This window comes from Schistocerca serialis, chromosome 8 (genome assembly GCF_023864345.2).
Source record: "Schistocerca serialis cubense isolate TAMUIC-IGC-003099 chromosome 8, iqSchSeri2.2, whole genome shotgun sequence".
NCBI classification, from domain to species: domain Eukaryota; kingdom Metazoa; phylum Arthropoda; class Insecta; order Orthoptera; family Acrididae; genus Schistocerca; species Schistocerca serialis.
The window spans coordinates 183,409,185-183,434,144 of record NC_064645.1 but is presented as its reverse complement, the minus strand read 5'-3'; the positions used below and the strand labels follow the sequence as shown (position 1 = coordinate 183,434,144).

The 24,960-nt window shown below is 39.6% G+C and overlaps 1 protein-coding gene across 1 annotated transcript in view; it reads left to right on the top strand.

The window, feature by feature from the left end:
- The window catches only part of LOC126416619 (ATP-binding cassette sub-family G member 1-like), a 345,855-nt gene that overhangs the window by 285,921 nt on the left and 34,974 nt on the right, over positions 1 to 24,960 (top strand). The window contains exons 4-7 of the mRNA XM_050084375.1: positions 2,259 to 2,404; positions 2,535 to 2,773; positions 16,481 to 16,603; positions 16,686 to 16,855. Of these exons, the coding sequence (XP_049940332.1) occupies positions 2,259 to 2,404; positions 2,535 to 2,773; positions 16,481 to 16,603; positions 16,686 to 16,855 (678 nt within the window). The remainder of the gene's footprint in view (positions 1 to 2,258; positions 2,405 to 2,534; positions 2,774 to 16,480; positions 16,604 to 16,685; positions 16,856 to 24,960) is intronic.

Genomic DNA, 24,960 nt, shown 5'->3' with positions numbered 1-24,960 from the left:
CCTCAGATAAGATCCTATATCTTAGCTCCAAGATCAGCAACTCCTTCAGTCCACACATAACAGTGAGCCTCATTATTTTTTTCCTGTATGGATTCCACAGTTATAAAACAATAGTTGCTGTTTATAAAAAAAAAATTATATTAGTTGGAATTCAGGGTAAGGGTAAAGTTTTTCCAAGTCAGATGTGGTGGGTTCCATTTCTGCTTGTGTTATCATATCCTGTTTCAGTAATATTTGTGCTTCCTCTGCTTTATCTACATGTATCCTATGATCCACCTTGTGCCCTTCCTCATAACTTCATTATATATGGAGTGGATTCCTGTATTAAGTATCTCACAAACATTCATAATTACCAATTATGTTTCAACTCCAATATGTAAACCAGCAGAATGTGTGACATTCTTACTTGGATTTGGTTCCATGTTGCATATTGCAAATCACTGTCACATGGATACAGCAAATGGTAGTTGGTTCAGACCTCTCTACAGAGCAGCACACTGTGGAATGGAGTTAGCTCTATTTTGTATGATGTACTACACAGTCACACGTAGTTTGCAACAAAGGACTAGAAAGTGGAAAATGATAGTTGGTTCCCAATTGAATAACTGCATCTGATTGATCCTGTGAATTGCCCAAGAATAGAAATGGAAACAATTGACAGTAGCACAGCTACAATTACAGCAGTGGAAACTACTTGTAGATGAGGTGATAATTAATCACTTAGTTGAATAGTATCGCACTCTGCCAAAGTAGATGTTAATAGTGGTTGGCAGACATCATTGTACTCAGATCCCAAACAAGCCCAGTTGTAACACAAATAGTCCAGTGAATAACCAGTGCAATGCAGAATATTGTCAGTACTTCGGTCAGCTGTTGAGATGAACATGTTCACTTGCTGGTGACATATTGGCTGGAAGTCTGACGTGACCTACCAACCACAGATAATGTGTTGTGCACCAATGGCAGAGACCATGCCAAATGTAGGTGTAGTGCAGCATATCAGCAGTGTGGCATCAGCTATCAATATGCCCTACAAGATTACAAGAGATGTAGCAGGGTAAAGTGATGTCAGAACAGGACTTGAATTCATTTTTCTGCAATGAGCATTGCGTAAACTTTAGCAGCATCAGTGTGTTTTCCATAAATTCCTATCAAATTTAGTTTCTTCCCTTCCACCCTTACATGTAGTTTCTTGCTGTAACCTTGTAAAACTACTGCTACTTTGTACAGAGAGATCAGTAGGAAAGTCATAACCACAGTCTCATATAAGTTTCAGAAGGAAATCTTCATTTTGAGAAAGTCTGTACTGAAATGCATTTATGTGACAGGCTACCCTTCTGTGCTGGAGTGGAAATAAATGTGGATCTTTGCTTTTGTGGACTGTGTTCTCTTATGTGAGACATCTGAGATCTTAGTCATATCACGTACATTAATTCTGTGTCATGTATATGGAGAAAAGGTGGTGGTGTAGTGAATCATTGTATTAAGTTGTGTAATATGCTTGCATGATCAAGATTAGAGATCACTACCTGTGAAAAATTGATTTTTTCGTGATATTTGAAGTTTACTCTGATGCACATTTAACTTTTACATTTCTTATTATCGTAATCCTGTGTAACAGATGTACATGTTTTCAAACCAAAACATCTAAAATGTAATTCCAAACAATGGAAAATCCAGGATGGAATGTAACAATATTATGAAAGTTGCCACTCACCATATAGTGGAGATGCTGAGTTACAGATAGGCATAACAAAAAGATTCTGACAGTCTTTTTGTTGTGCCTATGCGCAACTCAGCATCTTCGCTATGTGGTGAGTGGCAATTTTTCATAATATTGTTAAAGTTTAATTCCTTAATTTCACATCAGAGTAATGAAAAATAGCAGTGCATTTATTCTGGGACACACATAATAAGATAAAATTATATTTTCTTTTTTTCTGGGGGGTGGGGGAGGGGTGGGGGGTATGTAGTCCCCATTCAGTTTTCTAAAACAAAGAAATACTTGATAAAATTCAGCAGATACTTCAAAGCTGCATCTTGTTGTAATATAATTGTATTAGTAGTAACATTCAAGAAATTAATGTGTTCAACATTTTTCTTGTTGTATTGGTAGACTTTGTGCCATCCATTCTTAGGAACTGTGGTGCTGTTTCATTTGTATTGCTTTATCGGTATTTTTCTTGCAACCTTTTCTCAAAAGGCAAAATAGTACGTACAGTTTCAGTTAATGGTCTGAATATTTTCTATTTTATCAGATTCAAAAAACGCTGCAGTCACTGGGACTTGAAGAATCACGCAAGACGAGAATAGGCAAGCTATCAGGTGGACAGCGAAAAAGATTGGCCATAGCACTGGAACTCATCAACAATCCTCCTGTAATGTTCTTTGATGAGCCAACTAGGTGAGGATAATCTCTTTCCTTTGCAGTGTGTAAAATGAACAATAGGCAATGGTTTTTTCAAGAAGAAAATTACAACATATGTGCCAGGATGACTAGAAATCAAGTGATAATCACAATATGCATTTTGCAGTGGGCTCGACAGTTCTGCTACTAAACAGTGTGTCATGCAACTAAAACTTTTGGCAGAAGAAGGAAGAACTATTGTATGCACCATTCACCAACCAAGTGCATTAATATTTGAAATGTTTGACCATTTGTGCATCATTGCATCTGGCTGTTGTGTGTATCAGGGCTGCACCAGTGAGATGCTGACATTTCTCAGCAATCAAGGACTTAACTGCCCTCCATACCACAATCCTGCAGACTATGGTGAGTTTTTGAGTAAATTTTTTGGTTATATTAGGAACTGTTATGTTAAGCAAGAAAAAGAGACAGAAACTATTCCAAATTGAAATAATTTGTAATAATGAGTAATTGACACATTTTGCAAGATCACATTCCCTTTCAGTTCCTCTCCCCTTTTCCTTTTTTCCTTCTTGTTCTCTTCTTAACTGTACTGCTTTAATTTTTGGGTAGGTTATTTACAGATTTGGTTAGAAATTAATATACTGCGTTGACTAGTCATGCAGACATACTTAACACAAACTTACTTTCTTTGTTGAGAAGCTCTGTGTAAATAGTCAGACAACTTACCTGCAGGTTCCCGTTCCAGTCAATTTTTGACAGATGTTTTCATGAGTTGTTCTTATGCTAAGGTGCCAAAATTATGAGATACCTCCTAATATCATGTCAGACTTAATTGTACCTGTTGTAGTGCAGCAACTCAATGTGGCATGGGCTCAACAAGTCATTGGGAGTCCTGTACAGAAATGTTGAGCCATGCTGTTGTCCATAATTGTGAATGTGTTACCAGTGCAGGATTTTTTGCTCTCATGTCCCATAAATGTTTAGTTGGATTCATGTGGAGCCATATGGGTGGCCAAATCATTTGCTCAAGTTGTCCAGAACGTTCTTCAAACCAGTTATGAACAGTTGTGGCCCTGTAACATGGTCCATCGTTATCCTTGAAAATTCCATCATTGTTTGTGAGCTTGAAATCCATGAATGGCTGCAAACTGTCTCAAAGTAGCCGATCATAACATTTCCAGTCAATGATCAGTTCAGTTTAAACACGGCCGACACCATTCTGGAGCCACCACTAGCTTGCACAATGCCTTGTTGACAACTTATGTCCATGACTTTGTGTGATCTCTACTACACTTGGACCCTACCAGCAGCTCTTACCAATTGAAATCAGGAGTCATCAGACCAGACAACAGTTTTCCAGTCATCTAGGGTCCAACCAGTATGGTCATGAGCCGAGGAGAAGAACTGCAGGTGACGTCGTGCTGTTAGTAAAGGCACACAAGTTGGTCGTCTGCTGCCGTAGACCATTAATGCAAAATTTCACCACACTGTCTTAAGTGACCTGTTTGTTGTACATCCCACATTGATTTCTGTGCTTATTTTGTCTGTTAACACTTGACAACTCTATGCAAGTGCTGCTACTCTTGTTTGTTAAATGTAGGCTGTCACCACTGCATTGTCCATGGAGAGAGGATATGCCTGAAAGAAATTTGGTATTCCCCACACACTCTTGACACTCTGGATCTTGGAATATTGAATTCACTAACAATTTCTGAAATGGAATGTCCCACCCATCTAGCTCCAACTATCAATCTGTGCTCGAAGTATGTGAATTCCCATCTTGTGGCCATAATCATGTCAATAACATTTTCACATGAATCATCTGAGTACAAATGACAGCTGTGCCAATGCACTGTCCTTTTATACCTTGTTTATGTGGTACTACCTCCAACTGCACATGTGCATATTGCTAACCCCTGACTTTATTACTTCAGTGTAAAAACTCTTATCAGTAAGGAATCTTTTATTAAAAATATTATATACTGTTTCAAATAACTAGTTGATGTACTTCATATGAAGATGACCATTACCAGATAACTCAAACCATTATTTCCTCATTTTAACATACAGTACCAGTACAGTTGGTTCATAATTATCTTGTTACCCTCAGAGTCTCAATTCTGACAAATCCTTGGTGTCCTGTAGATTGATGTTTCAGTGAAATAGCTAAAAGACTGTTTTCTAGGACTGTGAAAAAGATGTACACAATACAGTTGTTACATTAAATGGCTCTTCCCATATTTATTATCACTGTAAATTCTGCAATGACCAGGTCCAATTTCACAACTGCGTGTTGTATGCAGGTAGGTACCACCACACTTCTATCTCTAACCATAATCCTGATAACACCTCCTCAGTGAAGTGCCACAATAATTAATGAATGCAGAGGCAATATATCATAACAAGCATAATGTACACGTTTTTGTCATGCAAAAAGCTAACAACATGATTGAAATTTGCAGTGCATTAGTTTCATGGACCAGTTACACTTAGCTATTTCATATTTTCTTTGCGAATACAGACTTTACAGGCAAAAATTATCTGGAGATATGATTGTTATTCGGAAAGTAAAGTCTAAATTGTGATAGCTAGTCAAATTTCATGTGAACATTGAAATGCACATGCCCACAGACTTTTGCCATGCCTTGCTCATCAAATGATGCCCTTTGCATTGACATTGTCACAGTGTGCTATTTACAGTGTCAATTCAAAATGTTTTAAACAGCTGATAAGCCCATCGAATCTGAAAGATAATCAGTGATTTGGTTTTTGATAGCAAGAAACATTGTAGCAGCAGAAATTGACAGATAAGTGAGGTGTATGGCTCCAATATAATGAGTGACAGAAAACTGTGTAAGTGGGTGAGAGATTTTGAGGACGGATGGGAAAATGTCCATGGTGAACTGTGATCAGACCGACCACCAGTGATCTTAGTAGATTCAATCAAATCCATGGACAAAAAGATTTGTGAAGACCAGTGATTCACAGTTTCAACTTGTGCACTGGAATTTTCAAGTGTGGGTAGAACAACTGTGAACAAAATTGTCTCTGAAAAGTTGCAATTTTGCATATTGTTTGCACATTGGGTTCCTGAAAAACACAAAATGGGAAGAGTGGCTTATGCTCTTGATTTCTTTGTTCCAATATCATAAGAAATGTGATCCATTTTAGAGAAATTTGTCACAGGGAACAGGACATAAGTTTCTCACACGACACCAGTGTCAAAACATCAATCAGTGGGACGGCATCACATGACATCACAAATCAAAGTCAAGGCCAGCAGACAATTTCAACACTCAGGGGAATGGCAACCATGTATTGGGATAGACATGGTGTATTGTTAGCTGAGTTTATACAGCCAGGAACAAGCAAGTTTTGTTGCTGCTTGACAAATCCATATACCATTCTGCTGTTCAACCCAAAATCTGATCAGATCTTTTGAATGGGAACAGATTGTCCACCCACTGTACAGTCCAGACTTGGGACTGTGTGATTTTTGCTTGATCTGCTATCTGAAGAAAGTTCTTGGTGGTGAGAGCCTTAAAGCAGATGATGAGGTGAAAGAAGCAGATAAAGACTGGTTATCCCCACAGGCACCAGACATCAATGGCTTACAGGTGCGAAGGCTTGTAGAATGTTATGACAAATGTTTAAACAAATTTGAAAACTATGTAGAAAGATAGAGAAATATGTAAAGAGTTACACAAGAACAGTTTTAAAAAAATGTGAGGGATTATGTTTTGTAAGAAAATGGACCTTACTTTCTGAATAACCATCATATTAAGTACTTGCCAGCTTACCTGGGACTGAGCTGTGTAGATGTTCTGTAGCTATTTGCCAATCGCGGACTTACTTACATGCTGTTATGTATATGAATGCTAGCAGCAGATTTTCAACAAATACTCCCCCCTCCACCAAAGAAGTGTAGAAGTGTTAGTGTAGACTGTCTCAACATAGATGTTGCTTGTGAGTTTTCAGACTGCAGGCCTTTTTACAGGCTTGTTACACATAGGTTGACCCATTGCTATATCTGAGTCCAGACTGAGGATTCTGACTGGGGTTTGACTAGGTAATGGTAATGGTAAAGATAAAGATATTTGTTGATATCGGAAGCTACATAATCATTTGAAAGCAGGCTAGGCTAAATTTTGCTATTCTGAAAGGCAGTAAGGCAGTAATGCAATTTATATTATGGATTAAGAAATTAGAAAAGTTTATGGGACAATTCTATCCTATTTACGAATATCTACATCTACATCTACATTTATACTCCGCAAGACACCCAACGGTGTGTGGCGGAGGGCACTTTATGTGCCACTGTCATTACCTCCCTTTTCTGATCCAGTCGCGTATGGTTTGCGGGAAGAACGACTGTCTGAAAGCCTCCGTGAGCGCTCGAATCTCTCTAATTTTACATTCGTGGTCTCCTCGGGAGATATAAGTAGGGGGAAGCAATATATTCGATACCTCATCCAGAAACGCACCCTCTCAAAACCTGTCGAGCATGCTACACCGCGATGCAGAGCGCCTCTCTTGCAGAGTCTGCCACTTGAGTTTGCTAAACATCTCCATAACGCTATCACGGTTACCAAATAACCCTGTGACGAAACACGCCGCTCTTTTTTTTGGATCTTCTCTATCTCGTCCGCCAACCCGATCTGGTACGGATCCCACACTGATGAGCAATACTCAAGTATAGGTCCAACAAGTGTTTTGTAAGCCACCTCCTTTGTTGATGGACTACATTTTCTAAGGACTCTCCCAATGAATCTCAACCTGGTACCCGCCTTCAATTAATTTTATATGATCATTCCACATCAAATCATTCTGCATGCATACTCCCAGATATTTTACAGAAGTAACTGCTACCAGTGTTTGTTCCGCTATCATATAATCATACAATAAAGGATCCTTCTTTCTATGTATTCGCAATACATTACATTTGTGTATGTTATGGGTCAGTTGCCACTCCCTGCACCAAGTGCCTATCCGCTGCAGATCATCCTGCATTTCGCTACAATTTTCTAATGCTGCAACTTCTCTGTATACTACAGCATCATCCGCAAAAAGCCACATGCAACTTCTGACACTATCTACTAGGTCATTTATATATATTGTGAAAAGCAATGGTCCCATAACATTCCCCTGTGGCACGCCAGAGGTTACTTTAACATCTGTAGACGTCTCTCCATTGATAACAACATGCTGTGTTCTGTTTGCTAAAAACTCTTCAATCCAGCCACACAGCTGGTCTGATATTCCGTAGGCTCTTATTTTGTTTATCAGGCAACAGTGCGGAACTGTATGGAACGCCTTCCAGAAGTCAAGGAAAATAGCATCTACCTGGGAGCCTGTATCTAATATTTTCTGGGTCTCATGAACAAATAAAGCTAGTTGGGTCTCACATGATCGCTGTTTCTGGAATCCATGTTGATTCCAACAGAGTAGACTCTGGGTTTCCAAAAATGACATGATACTCGAGCAAAAAACATGTTCTAAAATTCTACAACAGATCGACGTCAGAGATATAGGTCTATAGCCACACAGCTGGTCTGATATTCCGTAGGCTCTTACTTTGTTTATCAGGCGACAGTGCGGAACTGTATCGAACGCCTTCCGGAAGTCAAGGGAAATAGCATCTACCTGGGAGCCTGTATGTAATATTTTCTGGGTCTCATGAACAAATAAAGCGAGTTGGGTCTCACACGATCGCTGTTTCTGGAATCCATGTTGATTCCAACAGAGTAGATTCTGGGTTTCCAAAAACAACATGATACTCGAGCAAAAAACATGTTCTAAAATTCTACAACAGATTGATGTCAGAGATATAGGTCTATAGTTTCGCGCATCTGCTTTATGACCCTTGTTGAAGACTGGGACTACCTGTGCTCTTTTCCAATCATTTGGAACCTTCCGTTCCTCTAGAGACTTGCGGTACACGGCTGTTAGAAGGGGGGCAAGTTCTTTCGTGTACTCTGTGTAGAATCGAACTGGTATCCCGTCAGGTCCAGTGGACTTTCCTCTGTTGAGTGATTCCAGTTGCTTTTCTATACCTTGGACACTTTTTTCGATGTCAGCCATTTTTCGTTTGTGCGAGGATTTAGAGAAGGAACTGCAGTGCGGTCTTCCTCTGTGAAACAGCTTTGGAAAAAGGTGTTTGGTATTTCAGCTTTATGCGTGTCATCCTCTGTTTCAATGCCATCATCATCCCGGAGTGTCTGGATATGCTGTTTCGAGCCATTTACTGATTTAACGTAAGACTACAACTTCCTAGGATTTTCTGGCAAGTCGATACATAGAATTTTACTTTCGAATTCACTGAACGCTTCAGCATAGCCCTCCATACGCTAACTTTGGCATTGTTTAGCTTCTGTTTGTCTGAGAGGTTTTGGCTGCGTTTAAACTTGGAGTGAAGCTCTCTTTGCTTTCGTAGTAGTTTCCTAACTTTGTTGTTGAACCACGGTGGGTTTTTCCCATCCCTCACAGATTTACTCGGCACATACCTGTCTAAAATGCATTTTACAATTGCCTTGAACTTTTTCCATAAACACTCAACATTGTCAGTGTCGGAACAGAAATTTTCGTTTTGATCTGTTAGGTAGTCTGCAATATGCCTTCTATTACTCTTGCTAAACAGATAAACCTTCCTCCCTTTTTTTATATTCCTCTTAACTTCCATATTCATGGATGCTGCAACGGCCTTATGATCTCTGATTCCCTGTTCTGCACTTACGGAGTCGAAAAGTTCGGGTCTGTTTGTTATCAGTAGGTCCAAGATGTTATCTCCACGGGTCGGTTCTCTGTTTAATTGCTCGAGGTAATTTTCGGATAGTGCACTCAGTATAATGTCACTCGATGCTCTGTCCCTACCACCCATCCTAAACATCTGAGTGTCCCAGGCTATATCTGGTAAATTGAAATCTCCACCTAAGACTATAACATGCTGAGAAAATTTATGTGAAATGTATTCGAAATTTTCTCTCAGTTGTTCTGCCACTAATGCTGCTGAGTTGGGAGGTCAGTAAAAGGAGCCAATTATTAACCTAGCTCGGTTGTTGAGTGTAACCTCCACCCATAATAATTCACAGGAACTATCCACTTCTACTTCACTACAGGATAAACTACTACTAACAGCGAGAAACACGCCACCACCGGTTGCATGCAATCTATCCTTTCTAAACACCGTCTGTGCCTTTGTAAAAATTTCGGCAGAATTTATCTCTGGCTTTAACCAGCTTTCTGTACCTATAACGATTTCAGCTTCAGTGCTTTCTATCAGCGCTTGAAGTTCCGGTACTTTACCAATGCAGCTTCGACAGTTTACAATTACAATACCGATTGTTGCTTGGTCCCTGCATGCCCTGACTTTGCCCCACACCTTTTGAGGCTGTTGCCCTTTCTGTACTTGCCCGGGGCCATCTAACCTAAAAAAACTGCCCAGTCCACGCCACACAACCCCTGCTACCCGTGTAGCCTCTTGCTGTGTGTAGTGGACTCCTGACCTATCCAGCGGAACCCGAAACCCCACCACCCTATGACGCAAGTCGAGGAATCTGCAGCCCACACGGTCGCAGAACCGTCTCAGCCTCTGATTCTGTTTGTCTGAGAGGTTTTGGCTGTGTTTAAACTTGGAGTGAAGCTCTCTTTGCTTTCGCAGTAGTTTCCTAACTTTGTTGTCGGCTCTGTGCCAAAGGTCCGCAGTCAGTCCTGTCGACGATGCTGCAGATGGTGAGCTCTGCTTTCATCCCGCTAGCGAGACTGGCAGTCTTCACCAAATCAGATAGCCGCCGGAAGCCAGAGAGGATTTCCTCCGATCCGTAGTGACACACATCATTGGTGCCAACATGAGTGACCACCTGCAGATGGGTGCACCCTGTACCCTTCATGGCATCCGGGCATCCGGAAGGACCCTTTCCATATCTGGAATGACTCCCCCGGTATGCACATGGAGTGCACATTGGTTTTCTTCCCCTCTCTTGCTGCCATATCCCTAAGGGGCCCCTTTACGCGCCTGACGTTGGAGCTCCCAACTACCAGTAAGTCCACCCTCTGCAACCGCCCGGATCTTGCAGACTGAGGGGCAACCTCTGGAACAGGATAAGCAGCCATGTTGGGCCGAAGATCAGTATCAGCCTGAGACAGAGCCTGAAACCGGTTCGTCAGACAAACTGAAAAGTCCTTCCGTTCAGCCCTCCGGAATGTCTTTCGCCCCCTGCCACACCTCGAGACGACCTCCCACTCTACCACAGGTGAGGGATCAGCCTCAATGTGGGCAGTATCCCGGGCAGCCACAGTCGTAGTCCGATCAGGGGATGCGTGGGATGAGCTGGCCGTCCCTGACATATCCCCATCCGGACCCCCACAGTGATGCCCATTGGCAACAGCCTCAAGCTGTGTGACCGAAGCCAACACTGCCTGAAGCTGGGAGCGAAGGGATGCCAACTCAGCCTGCATCCGAACACAGCAGTTGCAGTCCCTATCCATGCTAAAAACTGTTGTGCAAAGAAAGTCTGAACTAATCTACAGAGAGCACAAACAAATCAACACAAAATTTAAAAGGTTATTAAAATACAAGATTGCCTAGTAAATGCAGTAATGCTGCTACTTGTGCACTGCTGACACACTGCTCGGCGGCGGAAGGAGACTACGCGATTTTCACTATTCAGGTACTAAAACGCGATGCTGCATCTCTCAAATACTATAATACACCTGAAATTTATGAATTAAACAATGCAAGTACCAAAAACACGCAAAGAAATTAAGAATTAAACTATGTAACAAATAAGTGAGCTAAGAGTGTATGACTTGCTGCTGGCAGCTGCTTATCCAATGGCGGCAGGGAGCACACTGGCTGTGACCAACCGACACTGGCCGTTCAAAACAAAAACAGAAGACAGACAACTATGCGAATTTACACTATTCAGGTACTAAAACGCGATGCTACTATTCTCAAATACTATAATACGCCCGAAATTTATGAATTAAACAATGCAAGTACCAAAAACACCCAAAGAAATTAAGAATTAAACTATGTAACAAATAAGTGAGCTAGGAGTATACGACTTGCTGCTGGCAGCTGCTTATCCAATGGCGGCAGGGAGCACACTGGCTGTGACCAACCGACACTGGCCGTTCAAAACAAAAACAGAAGACAGACGACTATGCGATTTTACACTATTCAGGTACTAAAACGCGATGCTACAACTCTCAAATACTATAATACACACGAAATTTATGAATTAAACAATGCAAGTACCAAAAACACACAAAGAAATTAAGAATTAAACTATGTAACAGATAAGTGAGCTAGGAGTATACGACTTTCTGCTGGCAGCTGCTTATCCAACGGCGGCAGGGAGTCATCTTGGAAAATATTTTATTTCATGATAATTTATTCATAATCCTAATCAGTGACTTAACCAATTAATGAAGTACTTCATCTTGTGCATAAAAATTATGGCAACAAAAGTACGATGGCAATGTGGAATCTAACAAGCACAGGAGTGAGATCTGTAGTTGAAAACTGTGACAGTCTTGACATAATGTTAGTGTAAAGCTATGGTGTGTATAAGTAATCTCATCCAAATATTCTGATTAGCTCACTAGATGTTGCATTTGATGAACAATATCATTAAGTTCAATTAATTGTATTCTTTAAGTAACAGAGTTCTTAGAAAAATTTATGTTTACTAATATAGCTAATCAGTACATTCAAAATAATAATCTGGATACTAAATTTAAGGCAAATTAGCCTAATTACTGACTTTAAATATTTATATATATATGTTATGTATGTATTAACAATATTATGAAAAGGATGGATTGCTATTCACTGTAAAGATGACACTTTCAGTTTGCAGCCAAGTACAGTGAAAAGACTGTTACAGATTGAGATTTTGGCCAAAGCCTTCTTCAGAAAGAAAAACACACACATTCATACAAGCAAGTACATCTCACACACAGATGACCGCTATCTCTGGCTGCTCCAGTCAGAATGAAACAGCGTTGTGTCGACAGAAGCAGCAATCTGGACTGGGGGAGGGAGGGGGGGGGGGGGAGAGGGGGGATGGCAGCGTATGGGTTGGGGGAGAGAAGTGAGTGCTGCCTGGCAGAGTGTGCAAGGACTAGATGGTTGCAGGAAAAAGCTGCCAGGCTGTGGAGGAAGGAGGGAGGGGGCAGGGGGGAATAGAAGTGGAGAAGGAGAGGAGCAGAGAAGGAGATAATTCCGGTGGGTGCATTGCCAGAGATTGGTGTACAGCAAAGGTGAGAGGACATGAATTGGGGGAGCTGATAGGACAGAGAGGAGTAGAAACTGCTGGGCAGAGGGTGTGGGACAACGTCTGTGCAGTCACTGCAGAGCCTTTAATACTGGTGTGACTCCCAACTAGCTGTCCATCAGAATGAGTGGCCACTGTCAAATTGTGCCCAATAACAAAGAGGATCACCCTGTGGCAATCAGCATAATGTGCTTGATTTCAGTGGCTGCTTCACAACCCACAACATCTGTATCCTCCCATCCACCACCAGCTTTTCTGAACTGCACAGATGGGAATCATCCTTATAACACAATCTCTGCTCCTGAAATCATCCCAGCTTCAACCTGTGGTAACCTACTGTACCCACACCCTCCACCCAACTGTTTCTGCCCCCTCTGTTCTATCACCTCCTTGTAATTCATGTCCCCTCACTCTCATTGTGTTTCGGTCTCTACCATCACAACCACCAGTCTTTCCCCTTATCTACTTGTTTTCTTTTTCTCTCCCCCACAGCCTCCCGATGCTGCATCTGGGAGCCTTGTGCTGTTACCATCTAGTCCCTGTACACTCCACCAGGCAGCACTGACTACTCTCCCCTCACCCATATGCTGCTATCCCTCCCCCTTCCCTGCCCTACTCTGAACTACTGCTTCTGTTGACATGGCGCAGTTCCATTCTGGCCATAGTGGCCGGAAATAGTGGTCATATGTGCATGAGGTGTGCTTGCTAGTGTGAATGTGTGTGTGTTTTCCTTTCTGAAGAAGGTTTTGGCTGAAAGCTCAATATGTAACAGTCTTTTCATTGTGCCTATCTGCAACTCAGCATGTCATCTTTAAGGTGAGCAGCAATCTATCATTTTGATAATGTTATTGATATTCCATCATGAAGATTCCATTGTATTACTTTATGTATGTATTGCATAGATGACTGTATGAAAAGTGAATAATAATCAGAACAAAAAAATTTAGTAATTTAAGAGGTGCAGAAACATAACAGGTGGCAAGATCCTACCTTTCTACATCATTGGTTCACCATGGAGACTGGGAACAAATCCATGATGTTATAAAATTATTTCAAATTATTTAGAAAAACTAATACAACACACATCATCTTGCTTACAAATTCACATTATACACTAACATGCTGTTTTACAATGTGTAGTGTGTTGTCTCACAACCCATACAAAAGTATTTAAAAGACTTCCATATAGAGGGAGACACTATACATTTAGTGCACAAAATAATATACATAAAACATTGCAGGCCACACTTTTGTAATTGTTAGCTTCTGCCTGGAAATTTTTTCTACATTGCAGAAGGATGATTTCAACCTTTAATCTAATTTAGCTCCAAAGAAAAATAAATTTTTTGAAGTAATCTGGTGCCCTTTTACAAAACTCCGTCCCTTGTCCCAATTTCATAAATTCAATGCAATTATTATTATTGTTATCATCATCTTTATACTGACCAACTGGTATTGTGTAGCACTTCAGTTAATCTTCTTTCATTGTTGTTTCCTTTTTGTTCTAGTACTAGTCCATCTTTTCCCCCATGTTTTCTTTCCTTTCTTCTGTCTATGTTGTTCCTGATTTATTTTTTGTCTTGAAAGCCTTCTAATTTCATTATTACGTTGGGCCTTGTAGTACAGCAGTAAAGTGCATGCTTGGAAACTGACAGGTTACAGGATTGAATCCTGGTCAAACCACAGAAATTTTCTGTCTATCTTTAATGTAGCCTTCACCTTCAGATGTCTGCTGATGCCAGCACAAAAAATATCCAGGTAATAATGACTGAAAAGATTTATTTATCAAAATTAATAGCATGACTACTCTGACATGGGTTGAAACAAAACATAAAATAAGTCACAACTTGAAATAGAACAATAATACTTCTGGTAGGTGAATGCCAGTTAGATAGTCACTGATTGTAAGTCTAAGTTAATTAAACGCACACTTTATGAAAGTCAGAGTCCCATAGGACACTCAGTCTTAAAGTACAAACTGAATAAACTAAGTTTAAATCCTGTAGGGAGCAAAACTGTCCAATTACAGTGTGTAGCCATTTGCAAGTTAAACTGGAATGAATTTACAAGTCCACAAGTGTGCTATGATGAAAGAGTCCCCACCCTCTTCAGCAAGGAGGCCACAAATACTTCAACTCCACAGTTGGCAGCTTCTGCAGTTGCGAAGTCAGATGTGAATGACAACAACAGTGTAGCAGCAGCTCTCGAGTGAGAATCCTGTTTAGTCCAATCCTTACAGGATCGGCACCTGGCCTAGGAAACTCATTCAAGTGAACTGGTCTGGTCTGGCCTAAGCACTGCCCAAAATACCCCTTGGCACTAGGATATAACTGGTCCTATTTGCTATCATGTGTCTTGTGGGAGGAATAGGTCTGTGCAGCCCACAGCCTCTAGTAGTGTGTTGGTTGTCTCCTGGTCAACAGTTGGAGCATGGCTGCCTGTCTTCCAGAAAATAGTCCCCTTTGTATTAAACATCTTCAAAGCATTGATGTGGTGTTGGTTGCTGACACTGCAGGCATTAAACCTTGGTACAGCACACTCTCTATGATGTGTAGTGTCACCAAGAATGGCATTGGTTGAGATTCCATGTATAACTGTAGGTCTCCTTTCCCCAGTTGAATAACTGGTGTAGATTAGGAACAAGTCACAAGAGTGGCATCCAATTGAAAGACTTGTACATGGACTTTGAGCTGCATAAAAAAGCCCTTAAAACCAGTAAATGGAAAGCAGGAATCTGCTACAAGGCTCTGAATATTTGTGAATAGATAGTTTATGATTTCTTTTTTGTAAAGCAACTCCATAAAAATCAAAATGATAAAGTTGGAGTAAAGTTTCATGACACAGCTACAAACAAAAAACTGTATTCTTTGCCTTTACAAATGTCTGCTTGTGTCTGTGTATGTGCGGATGGATATGTGTGTCTGTGCGAGTGTATACCTGTCCTTTTTTTCCCCCTAAGGTAAGTCTTTCCGCTCCCGGGATTGGAATGACTCCTTACCCTCTCCCTTAAAACCCACATCCTTTCGTCTTTCCCTCTCCTTCCCTCTTTCCTGACGAAGCAACCATTTGTTGTGAAAGCTTGAATTTTGTGTGAATGTTTGTGTTTGTTTGTGTGTCTATCGACCTGCCAGCGCTTTTGTTTGGTAAGTCTCACCATCTTTGTTTTTAGATATATTTTTCCCACGTGGAATGTTTCCCTCTATTATATTTACTTCAGTCTAAGTTACATATACTCAAAAATACCAAACATTTGCCTCTACTAAAGTTCGATATCACTTTGTTGAGCCATTGCAAAGGCTATGTTGATTGCATAACACCCAATAAATATTTCATAGCAGCCATCATCAAATAACTTGCCTATATATTTTATTGGTCCCATTCCTAGCCATCATTAAACATTTCACACTGGAAAGGAGCCATACGATTGCCCTTGTTTTTGCGGCTGTGTGGATCTTTGGATCATGATGTGTGACAGGCATGGTGAATTATCATTTTGTATCCGTAAGCAGGTCAATGAGCTTACATTCAGTGTAATCAGTTACTGAGGCAAGGGTAATTGGTTGGATCTTAATGTACTATATGAACATACATCTCAAGACATTGTTAACATCTGTGTATATTATGTTGTTTGTTGCTGCTAAGTGTAAATAAAGACTTATTTCCAGAAAGATTGAGAAATGTTCTTCAGAATATAATCTTCTTTAATTAATCTTGTGATAGCTTTGTCACCCGGTTTATTCTATTTCATAAAATATTTTATCACTGAATAAAAAATTTTGTCATTTTTTATTAGATGTGGTAAGTTTTTTTTACTACTTTCTGAATTGCACAGTTTTAGAAGTCTGTACTGGAGATTATGGTGAAGGACACGTTGAAAAACTTGTGCAAGCAATAGAAAATGGAAAATGTGAACGATGGCACAGAAGAATTGGCAGCTGTTCGTCAAAATATGCAGGTAAGTTTATTTGCTCCAAACAAATCAGCATTTATCAAAAGTTTACAACAATCAAAAAAATTAAAACATTATTTCATTTCAGAGTCAATTGCAAATGGTTCTATAACTTCAGAATACTCTCATGGGACACCAGAAATAGGTCCATTGGTGGACACAACTAAGAAACCCAGACCTAAACTGTATGCTGCATCTTTCCCTGCACAATTTCTCCATCTCATAAGAAGAACATTCCTCATTCACTTTCGTGACAGTGTAAGTATATAATAAAAGTGATTATCCAAAATATGTTCAACCAGTGTACTAAAAATTAACTGCAAGTCCACACAGTGTAATTTTGCACAAGTGGTGTTAAGCTTTTGGTAGCTTTGAAGTTGGTCAATGGTAGTTGTCTTCCAAATGTTGGAAGATCTGATGAATATATGTCAAATGATGTACATCAATGTGAAATGTGAAATGTGTTTTCTTCATCTCATAACATACACAATTTCAGAACATATGGCTGATGTACAGGAGACATATTGTCACACTTACAATAATACTTTGTGAAGAATTTACTTATTTAACATTTGCCAAACTTACAGTATTTACATTTAGTATAAATATCACAAATTTTTATTCCATTTTAGAGATCCAGCTCAAAGTATCAGTTTGTCCTTCATGAAATCTTCCCCAGAGTAGTAGCATCGTTCAGTTAGAAAATTACATAACTTGCTTTTTAAAATATATTAAAAACCTCCATATTTTTATTGCATTGTGAATTTTCATGGCTATGTACTGAGGGATCTGAGCACACAGTCTTAAGTGATGTGAGGTGAGCATAAAGTTTTATTTATGTCTTGTGTTATGTGAGTGTTCAAAATGAAAATGATTTTTTTAAATAGATCAGGTCTGCAGCGTAGGAGAAGAACCACCTCAAAGATGTATAAAGAGGGGACAGTTAATATTTTTAGGTCTTCAAATAATGGTCGACATGATGCCCTCGTATGTGCAGTGCACATGTTCCGAATGATCCTTTTTTGCAACTTTAAAATTCATGTAACATTTCCTGAGTTTCCCCAAAAAATTATGCCATATCGAATAACAGATCCAAAATAGCTATAGTATGCTATTTCCCTGGTGTCCATATCAGTGGAAAAGGCCAAAATTTCCATTGCAAATGCAAGGCTGTTTAATTTATTTGCTAGATATTCTATATGAGAATTCCAGCTCAAAGTTCTGTCTGGGTTTATTCCCAAGAATCTGACTGAGCCAAGTTCTTCAATTTTTTGATTGTTGTGAGTGATGCAGATTTCAGCTTTTGAATGTTTGGTTTTAAAACTCATCATCTGGGTTTTTTAAATATTTGGCCTTAAGTCATTTGGATTGAACTATGTTTTCAACTTACTTAACATATTCATGACATTCTGTGGTTTATTGTCAGAATTTTCATTTTCAGTTAGGGCAGAAGTATCATCTGCAAACCAGGTTAAATGAGTATTTATATTGAAGGGCAAGTCATTTACATAGAAACAGGAATAAAATTGGTCCAAGGAATGAGCCTTGAGGAACACCTTGTTACACAGTTTTCCACTCTGAGAAGTAATCTGCTCCATTTGATATGATTACTGCCCTTTGTTTCCTCTCCATGAGATATGGTTCAAACCATTTCAAAGCAGTATCCCTTATTCCATACCAGTTGAGTTTGAAAAGCATCAGGGCATGGTTTACAGAGTCAAATACCTCTGTAAAATCACAGAATATTCCTGCGACCTTAGCTTTCCTATCTGATGATGAAGTAATTTTTTCAATAAACTCATTTATTGCATCTACTGTGATTGTGCCTTGCTGGAAGCCAAATTGGTTGTGTGAAATTATATCATTCTTGGAGACGAAACTTTGTATATGTAAAGCAGCAATTTTTCAAATGTTTTTGATATGACAGGAAGTATAGAAATGGGGTTTCCCATATCATCTTTCGAACGTTTTTTAAACAATGGTTTTACTTCTGAGTATTTCAAGATATCAGGGAAGTAACCTTCCTCAGAGGATCTGTTTATTATGAGAGATAGAGGATAAACTATTATGTTGTAAACTTTTTTAATTACTTTGGTGGGTATCCCATCCCAGCCTGCAGAGTTTTTGTCTTTTTAGGAGAATATGACATTTTCAACAAATTTTGTTGAGACTGTGTTCAACTTTTTGTCTTTTTGTCTTTTGACCCAAAACTACTTACTTTCTGTTCATAATTTGCTACATCTAAATCAGATTTTGCTACATTCATGAAGTATTCATTGAAGCTCGCAGTTATTTGAGCTGCATTTACAACAGATTTTTCCTTAAGTTTGATTTTTGAAATGTCTTGTTTGTGATTTCAGACACCTTATTCAGACTTAACTACAGCCCTTGTTTTATTTTTCTGCCCTAGAATGAATTTGTTATTTGCCATTTGTTTTGAAGCTTTCACAACTTTTTTAAAAATAGTTTTATAGTTCCTAACATATTTTACAAAATCAAGATCTTTGTTGTTGTACTTCTGCTGATTGTGTAGGTTCCTTTTCCTCTGACTGGAAATTTTTATTTCTGGTGTGATCCATCTTATTTTACTTGATGTTTTATTGCAATATGATCTTGGTGGGAAAGCTTAGTTGAATACTTCAAGAAAACTGTTTAAGAATGTACTAAAGTTTTCAATTTGTTCAATCACCATCCCCAAAACTTAGTTTCTCATAGAATATTTCAGTATTAGTTTTACTTAAACTTCTTTTGAAATAAGTTTTCCTTATGTTGTGTTAATCAGTTTTTGGCAGTGAGACAAACAAGGCTGAGTGATCAGAAAGTCCTAAGTCCAGACAGAATTTATGTATATTATCAAAGTAGTAATTTGTTACAAAATTATCAATGCATGTTGCTGAGTAAATATTTTCCCTGATGAACTCCAAAAAAATTCGTTTAAAACCAGGCTTTGTAATTGAATCAATAAATTTTGTTGAGTCTGTATTTTCATTTGCAGTGTTTATATTAAAATGTGCTGCTTTGACAATTTTTTTCTTCTTTTCTTTTAGTTTGTCTAGCAAGCACAGGAATTTAGAGAGGAATGGTGTGACTAAAGCCGTTTCTGGAATTCTATAAATAGAAATCATTAACATATTATGGTCTTTAAGCTCTATGCAACAACTTTCGAATATACAATCTTCATTTAAACAATTAAAATCTGTTTTCACTTTATAGCTTGTAGAAGAGTCCAGGAGTATGCAGCAACCTCCATGTGAGTTTTTCTCCCTGGAATAGCTACTTGCAACATTGAAATTTTCAATTTTGTTAAAAATATTTATTGTGTTAGAGATAAGCCAGTGTTCATTTAAACAAATAATTTTATAATTTTTATGTGTTTATATTCTGAGAGAAGAATTTGTAACTCAAGTTTGTAGCTTAGGCAGCTGGAAGATTTCGAATTTAAGCCATTTACATTCCAGTGCATCAAATAAGAATTTTTGCTCATTTCAATGGTATTAAGCATACATTTTTGTAAACATTGGTCAGAAGTTTACTTTTCAGCTAACAGGCATTTTTCTCTTACATCCCCTCCAGTAAATATCAATTTCCCTTAGTTTTAATGATTTTGTAAACATCCATAAACATTTTGCTGAAGGTCCTAGTCTGTTTGGATACAGTCAATTCTTGGCTAGACATTCCTTGCCCAAAAACGTATTTGGGTTTATAAATATAGCACCTAGTCTGTCACAACACTCACCAATTCTGTAATTAATTCGAGTGATATAACTGTCACTCACCGACTTCCTGTTTATGGTTCCGCTGATCACTATCGTGGAAGCAGGCTAAATTTTTCTGGCTGATCAGATTATATTTTTTGATTTGTTTATAATTTCCTCTTCACTGTATCCTCAGAGGAAATTTGGATGAAAATGGTTTTGTAATTTTTGTTCGCTTCTTTTTTATGTTTTCTCTTGAATTTGTAATGTTTTTAAAATAGTTACTGAGCTGATGGGACATAATTCCTGGGCGGACTTCAACTTCACAGGTTGGCAGTATTGCATTTTTCAAATGGAATTACCAATTATGAGAAATTCATTTTCAGCTGCACTCTGCAGTAATTAATTTTTTGTCACTTTCTTTTTATCTATAAACACTTATCCTTATCTGATGATCAGATTTGTCACAAGCAGTAGGATAAGCTTGTGAACTAAGTCAACTGTTATATTCATATACATTATATCACACAGTTATCTGGTGATGTATTAAAAGATACACTCCTGGAAATTGAAATAAGAACACCGTGAATTCATTGTCCCAGGAAGGGGAAACTTTATTGACACATTCCTGGGGTCAGATACATCACATGATCACACTGACAGAACCACAGGCACATAGACGTAGGCAACAGAGCATGCACAATGTCGGCACTAGTACAGTGTATATCCCCCTTTCGCAGCAATGCAGGCTGCTATTCTCCCATGGAGACGATCGTAGAGATGCTGGATGTAGTCCTGTGGAACGGCTTGCCATGCCATTTCCACCTGGTGCCTCACTTGGACCAGCGTTCGTGCTGGACGTGCAGACCGCGTGAGACGACGCTTCATCCAGTCCCAAACATGCTCAATGGGGGACAGATCCGGAGATCTTGCTGGCCAGGGTAGTTGACTTACACCTTCTAGAGCACGTTGGGTGGCACGGGATACATGCGGACGTGCATTGTCCTGTTGGAATAGCAAGTTCCCTTGCCGGTCTAGGAATGGTAGAACGATGGGTTCGATGACGGTTTGGATGTACCGTGCACTATTCAGTGTCCCCTCGACGATCACCAGTGGTGTACGGCCAGTGTAGGAGATCCCTCCCCACACCATGATGCCGGGTGTTGGCCCTGTGTGCCTCGGTCGTATGCAGTCCTGATTGTGGCGCTCACCTGCACGGCGCCAAACACGCATACGACCATCATTGGCACCAAGGCAGAAGCGACTCTCATCGCTGAAGACGACACGTCTCCATTCGTCCCTCCATTCACGCCTGTCGCGACACCACTGGAGGCGGGCTGCACGATGTTGGGGCGTGAGCGGAAGACGGCCTAACGGTGCGCGGGACCGTAGCCCAGCTTCATGGAGACGGTTGCGAATGGTCCTCGCCGACACCCCAGGAGCAACAGTGTCCCTAATTTGCTGGGAAGTGGCGGTGCGGTCCCCTACGGCACTGCGTAGGATCCTACGGTCTTGGCGTGCATCCGTGCGTCGCTGCGGTCCGGTCCCAGGTCGACGGGCACGTGCACCTTCCGCCGACCACTGGCGACAACATCGATGTACTGTGGAGACCTCACGCCCCACGTGTTGAGTAATTCGGCGGTACGTCCACCCAGCCTCCCGCATGCCCACTATACGCCCTCGCTCAAAGTCCGTCAACTGCACATACGGTTCACGTCCACGCTGTCGCGGCATGCTACCAGTGTTAAAGACTGCGATGGAGCTCCGTATGCCACGGCAAACTGGCTGACACTGACGGCGGCGGTGCACAAATGCTGCGCAGCTAGCGCCATTCGACGGCCAACACCGCGGTTCCTGGTGTGTCCGCTGTGCCGTGCGTGTGATCATTGCTTGTACAGCCCTCTCGCAGTGTCCGGAGCAAGTATGGTGGGTCTGACACACCGGTGTCAATGTGTTCTTTTTTCCATTTCCAGGAGTGTACATTCACACTGTTAGGTACTAAATGTGTATTTTGACAACTAAATCACTAAGAAGTTAACATTTTGATAGTTGGACATGAACTAACTGACTAAATAGATATTAGAATTTTTGGGCTACTAGGTGCTGTCTAATTCACATAGACATCTCATTTTAATTATTTAGTGCAGTCTGAATTATAATGTGGTGTTATAGTGTGTAAACAGGGACTGATATTAATGAAATGATTGACATCTGCCAACTGACTGCATCTGCACATCACACACATTTATAGATGCACTTAAGGTTAATCAAAATTTGTTATTACATTTTAAAATTTGACATAGAAGATAGCAAAATTAGAGGACAGAAAGATATGGTTGGCAAAAGAGCAAATCCATTTAAATATGAGTTGTAGAACCAAAAAAAAAAAAAAAAAAAAAAAAAGAAAGTAGACATTGTGATATGAAAAATATTTCTATTTAGATGGGAAATATCAAAGCCTGCCAAAAAGTTTTGAGAAAGTAAAATTTCCCAAATTGAATAATTAACAAACTAACAAGTTGATCTAGTGAAAATAATTTTAGGAATCAATAAAATGTGTGTTACAAAACTAAGCTTTCAAGTTTAGGAAATAATCACTATTTAAGATTGGAACTTTCTATATTGTAAAATTTTTGACTCCAACTAACTTTTGAAATATAAAGTTTTGGAGAGAGTAAAATGTATGTTGAAAAGAAGAGAATAAGGGCTTTTAAGTGAACTATGCTATTTGAAAAACATAATGTAATGGAATGGATAAAAAAATCTACTCATGGAATGGATAAAAAAATCTACTCACAAAACAGCAGCAGGAGAACACACACACCAAGGTATTTAAATTTGCAAGCTTTTGGAACCAATAGCACCTTCTTGTAGCAGAAGGTTTGAAGGTGAAGGATGGGGGGTGAAGGAAAAGGACTGGTGAGGTTTAGGAAATGGGGAGAGTTCGGAAAAGTCAACCAGAACACAGGGTCAGGTGAGACTTACCAGACAGAATGAGAAGGAAAGACTGTCCTTCTTGTCCCATCCAATAAGTCTCTCCTGACCTGAGTTTCTGGGTGACTTTCCCAAACTCTCCCCATTTTCTAAATTTCACATGTCATTTTTCTTCACCCCTCTTCCTTCCCCTTCAAGCCTACTGCCAGAAGGAGCCACTGGCCCCAAAACTTTTGCAACTTTAAATATCTTTATATGTGCATTCTCCTGTCACCACCTGTTGGGTAGATCTTTTATCAATCTAGTTACATTTTATAAGTAAACAGCTATTTCCTCACTGAAATTTTCACCACCACATGTTGTGTGTGAATAGTAAATTATGAATATTCCTTTCAAAATATTTCCATAATCACTGAAAGTACTTTTGTCATCAATGCTCTGAAAACTGTTCCGTGAGTATCAAAATGAAATAAAACATGAATATCCTGGAGGGTTACAAGACAATTAGTAGTTCCTGCAGTAGGCATAAAATTAACTTTCACAGAGGGCAAAATCAGCAATGCACTTTTGCAGTTTCGCTTGGCTTAGGGCCTATAGCTGTGAGAGAGGAGTGGTATTGTCACCAGCATTGCTGTGTTGTTGGCATTGGCCTGTGTTGTGCTGTTGTTCTGCTGCTAGTACCTTATTCACTGTCAGATATACTCATAATCTCTATTAAAATTTGTACGACTGTTGCAAATCTCCACTTCTTGACTGCAGAACCTTAGAAATTTTTAGCATGCACTAACAGCTTAAATTGTCACATGATATTATGTGCTAATTTGAAGGATTAGGCTCCACAGTTACAGACTTCTCAAGGGACTTCTATTTTATGTGACAAGAGTTTCCCATATAGTATTCTTTTAACAGTGCAGCTTGTTTGTGATGACGATTTGTCCCACATTACTAAATGATGCTGTACATTCCAAAGACTCTAAGGACTCATATCATTAATTTTAGGAATTAATTAGAAGAGAGAGACTAACACCATGCTTCCACAATGTTTGCCTAATCCTACTAGTTGTTTCCTCAACAGCTGGAAAACATTCAGTAGATATCGATAAATCATACATCTTGGTTACAATGGACCAAAAACCCAGAAATCAATGTTTCAACCTTAATATTTAGGTAGACTCCATTTGTATGATTGATGAAAAACTTTAGAGGTTCATTTAAATGAAAATAATCAATTTCTGAAAATATAATATAATTAGATAAGCTACTCACCAAGTGGTGGCAGGAGAACACATATATAAAGGTATATAAAGCTTTCAGGGCCAGTGGTTTTTTCTTCTGGCAGAGGGGTTGAAGGAGAAGGAAGAGAGGTAATGGAAAAGGAATGGTGAAGTTTAGGTAATGGGGAGATTTCATAAAAGTCACCCAGAACCCTGGGTCAGGAGAGACTTACCAGATGGGATGAGAAGGAAAGAGTGATTGTTGGGGACTGCATTGGTCGAAATTTGAAACCTGAGAGCTTGAAGGTGCAAGATAGGGTAATATGAAAGACAGAGATTACTGCCAAAACATCATGCATGGGTTAGTAAGAGTCAAAAGCTAAGTGCATTGTATGTGGTAGAGGTGAGAGGTGGGAGGCCGGGGAAAAGTAGACAGGTCAGAAAATGAAAGATACAGAAAGCTAAAAGGGAGTGGAGAAAGTAATAGTCTTGAATCTATTAATTAGTTCCTTCAACTAGG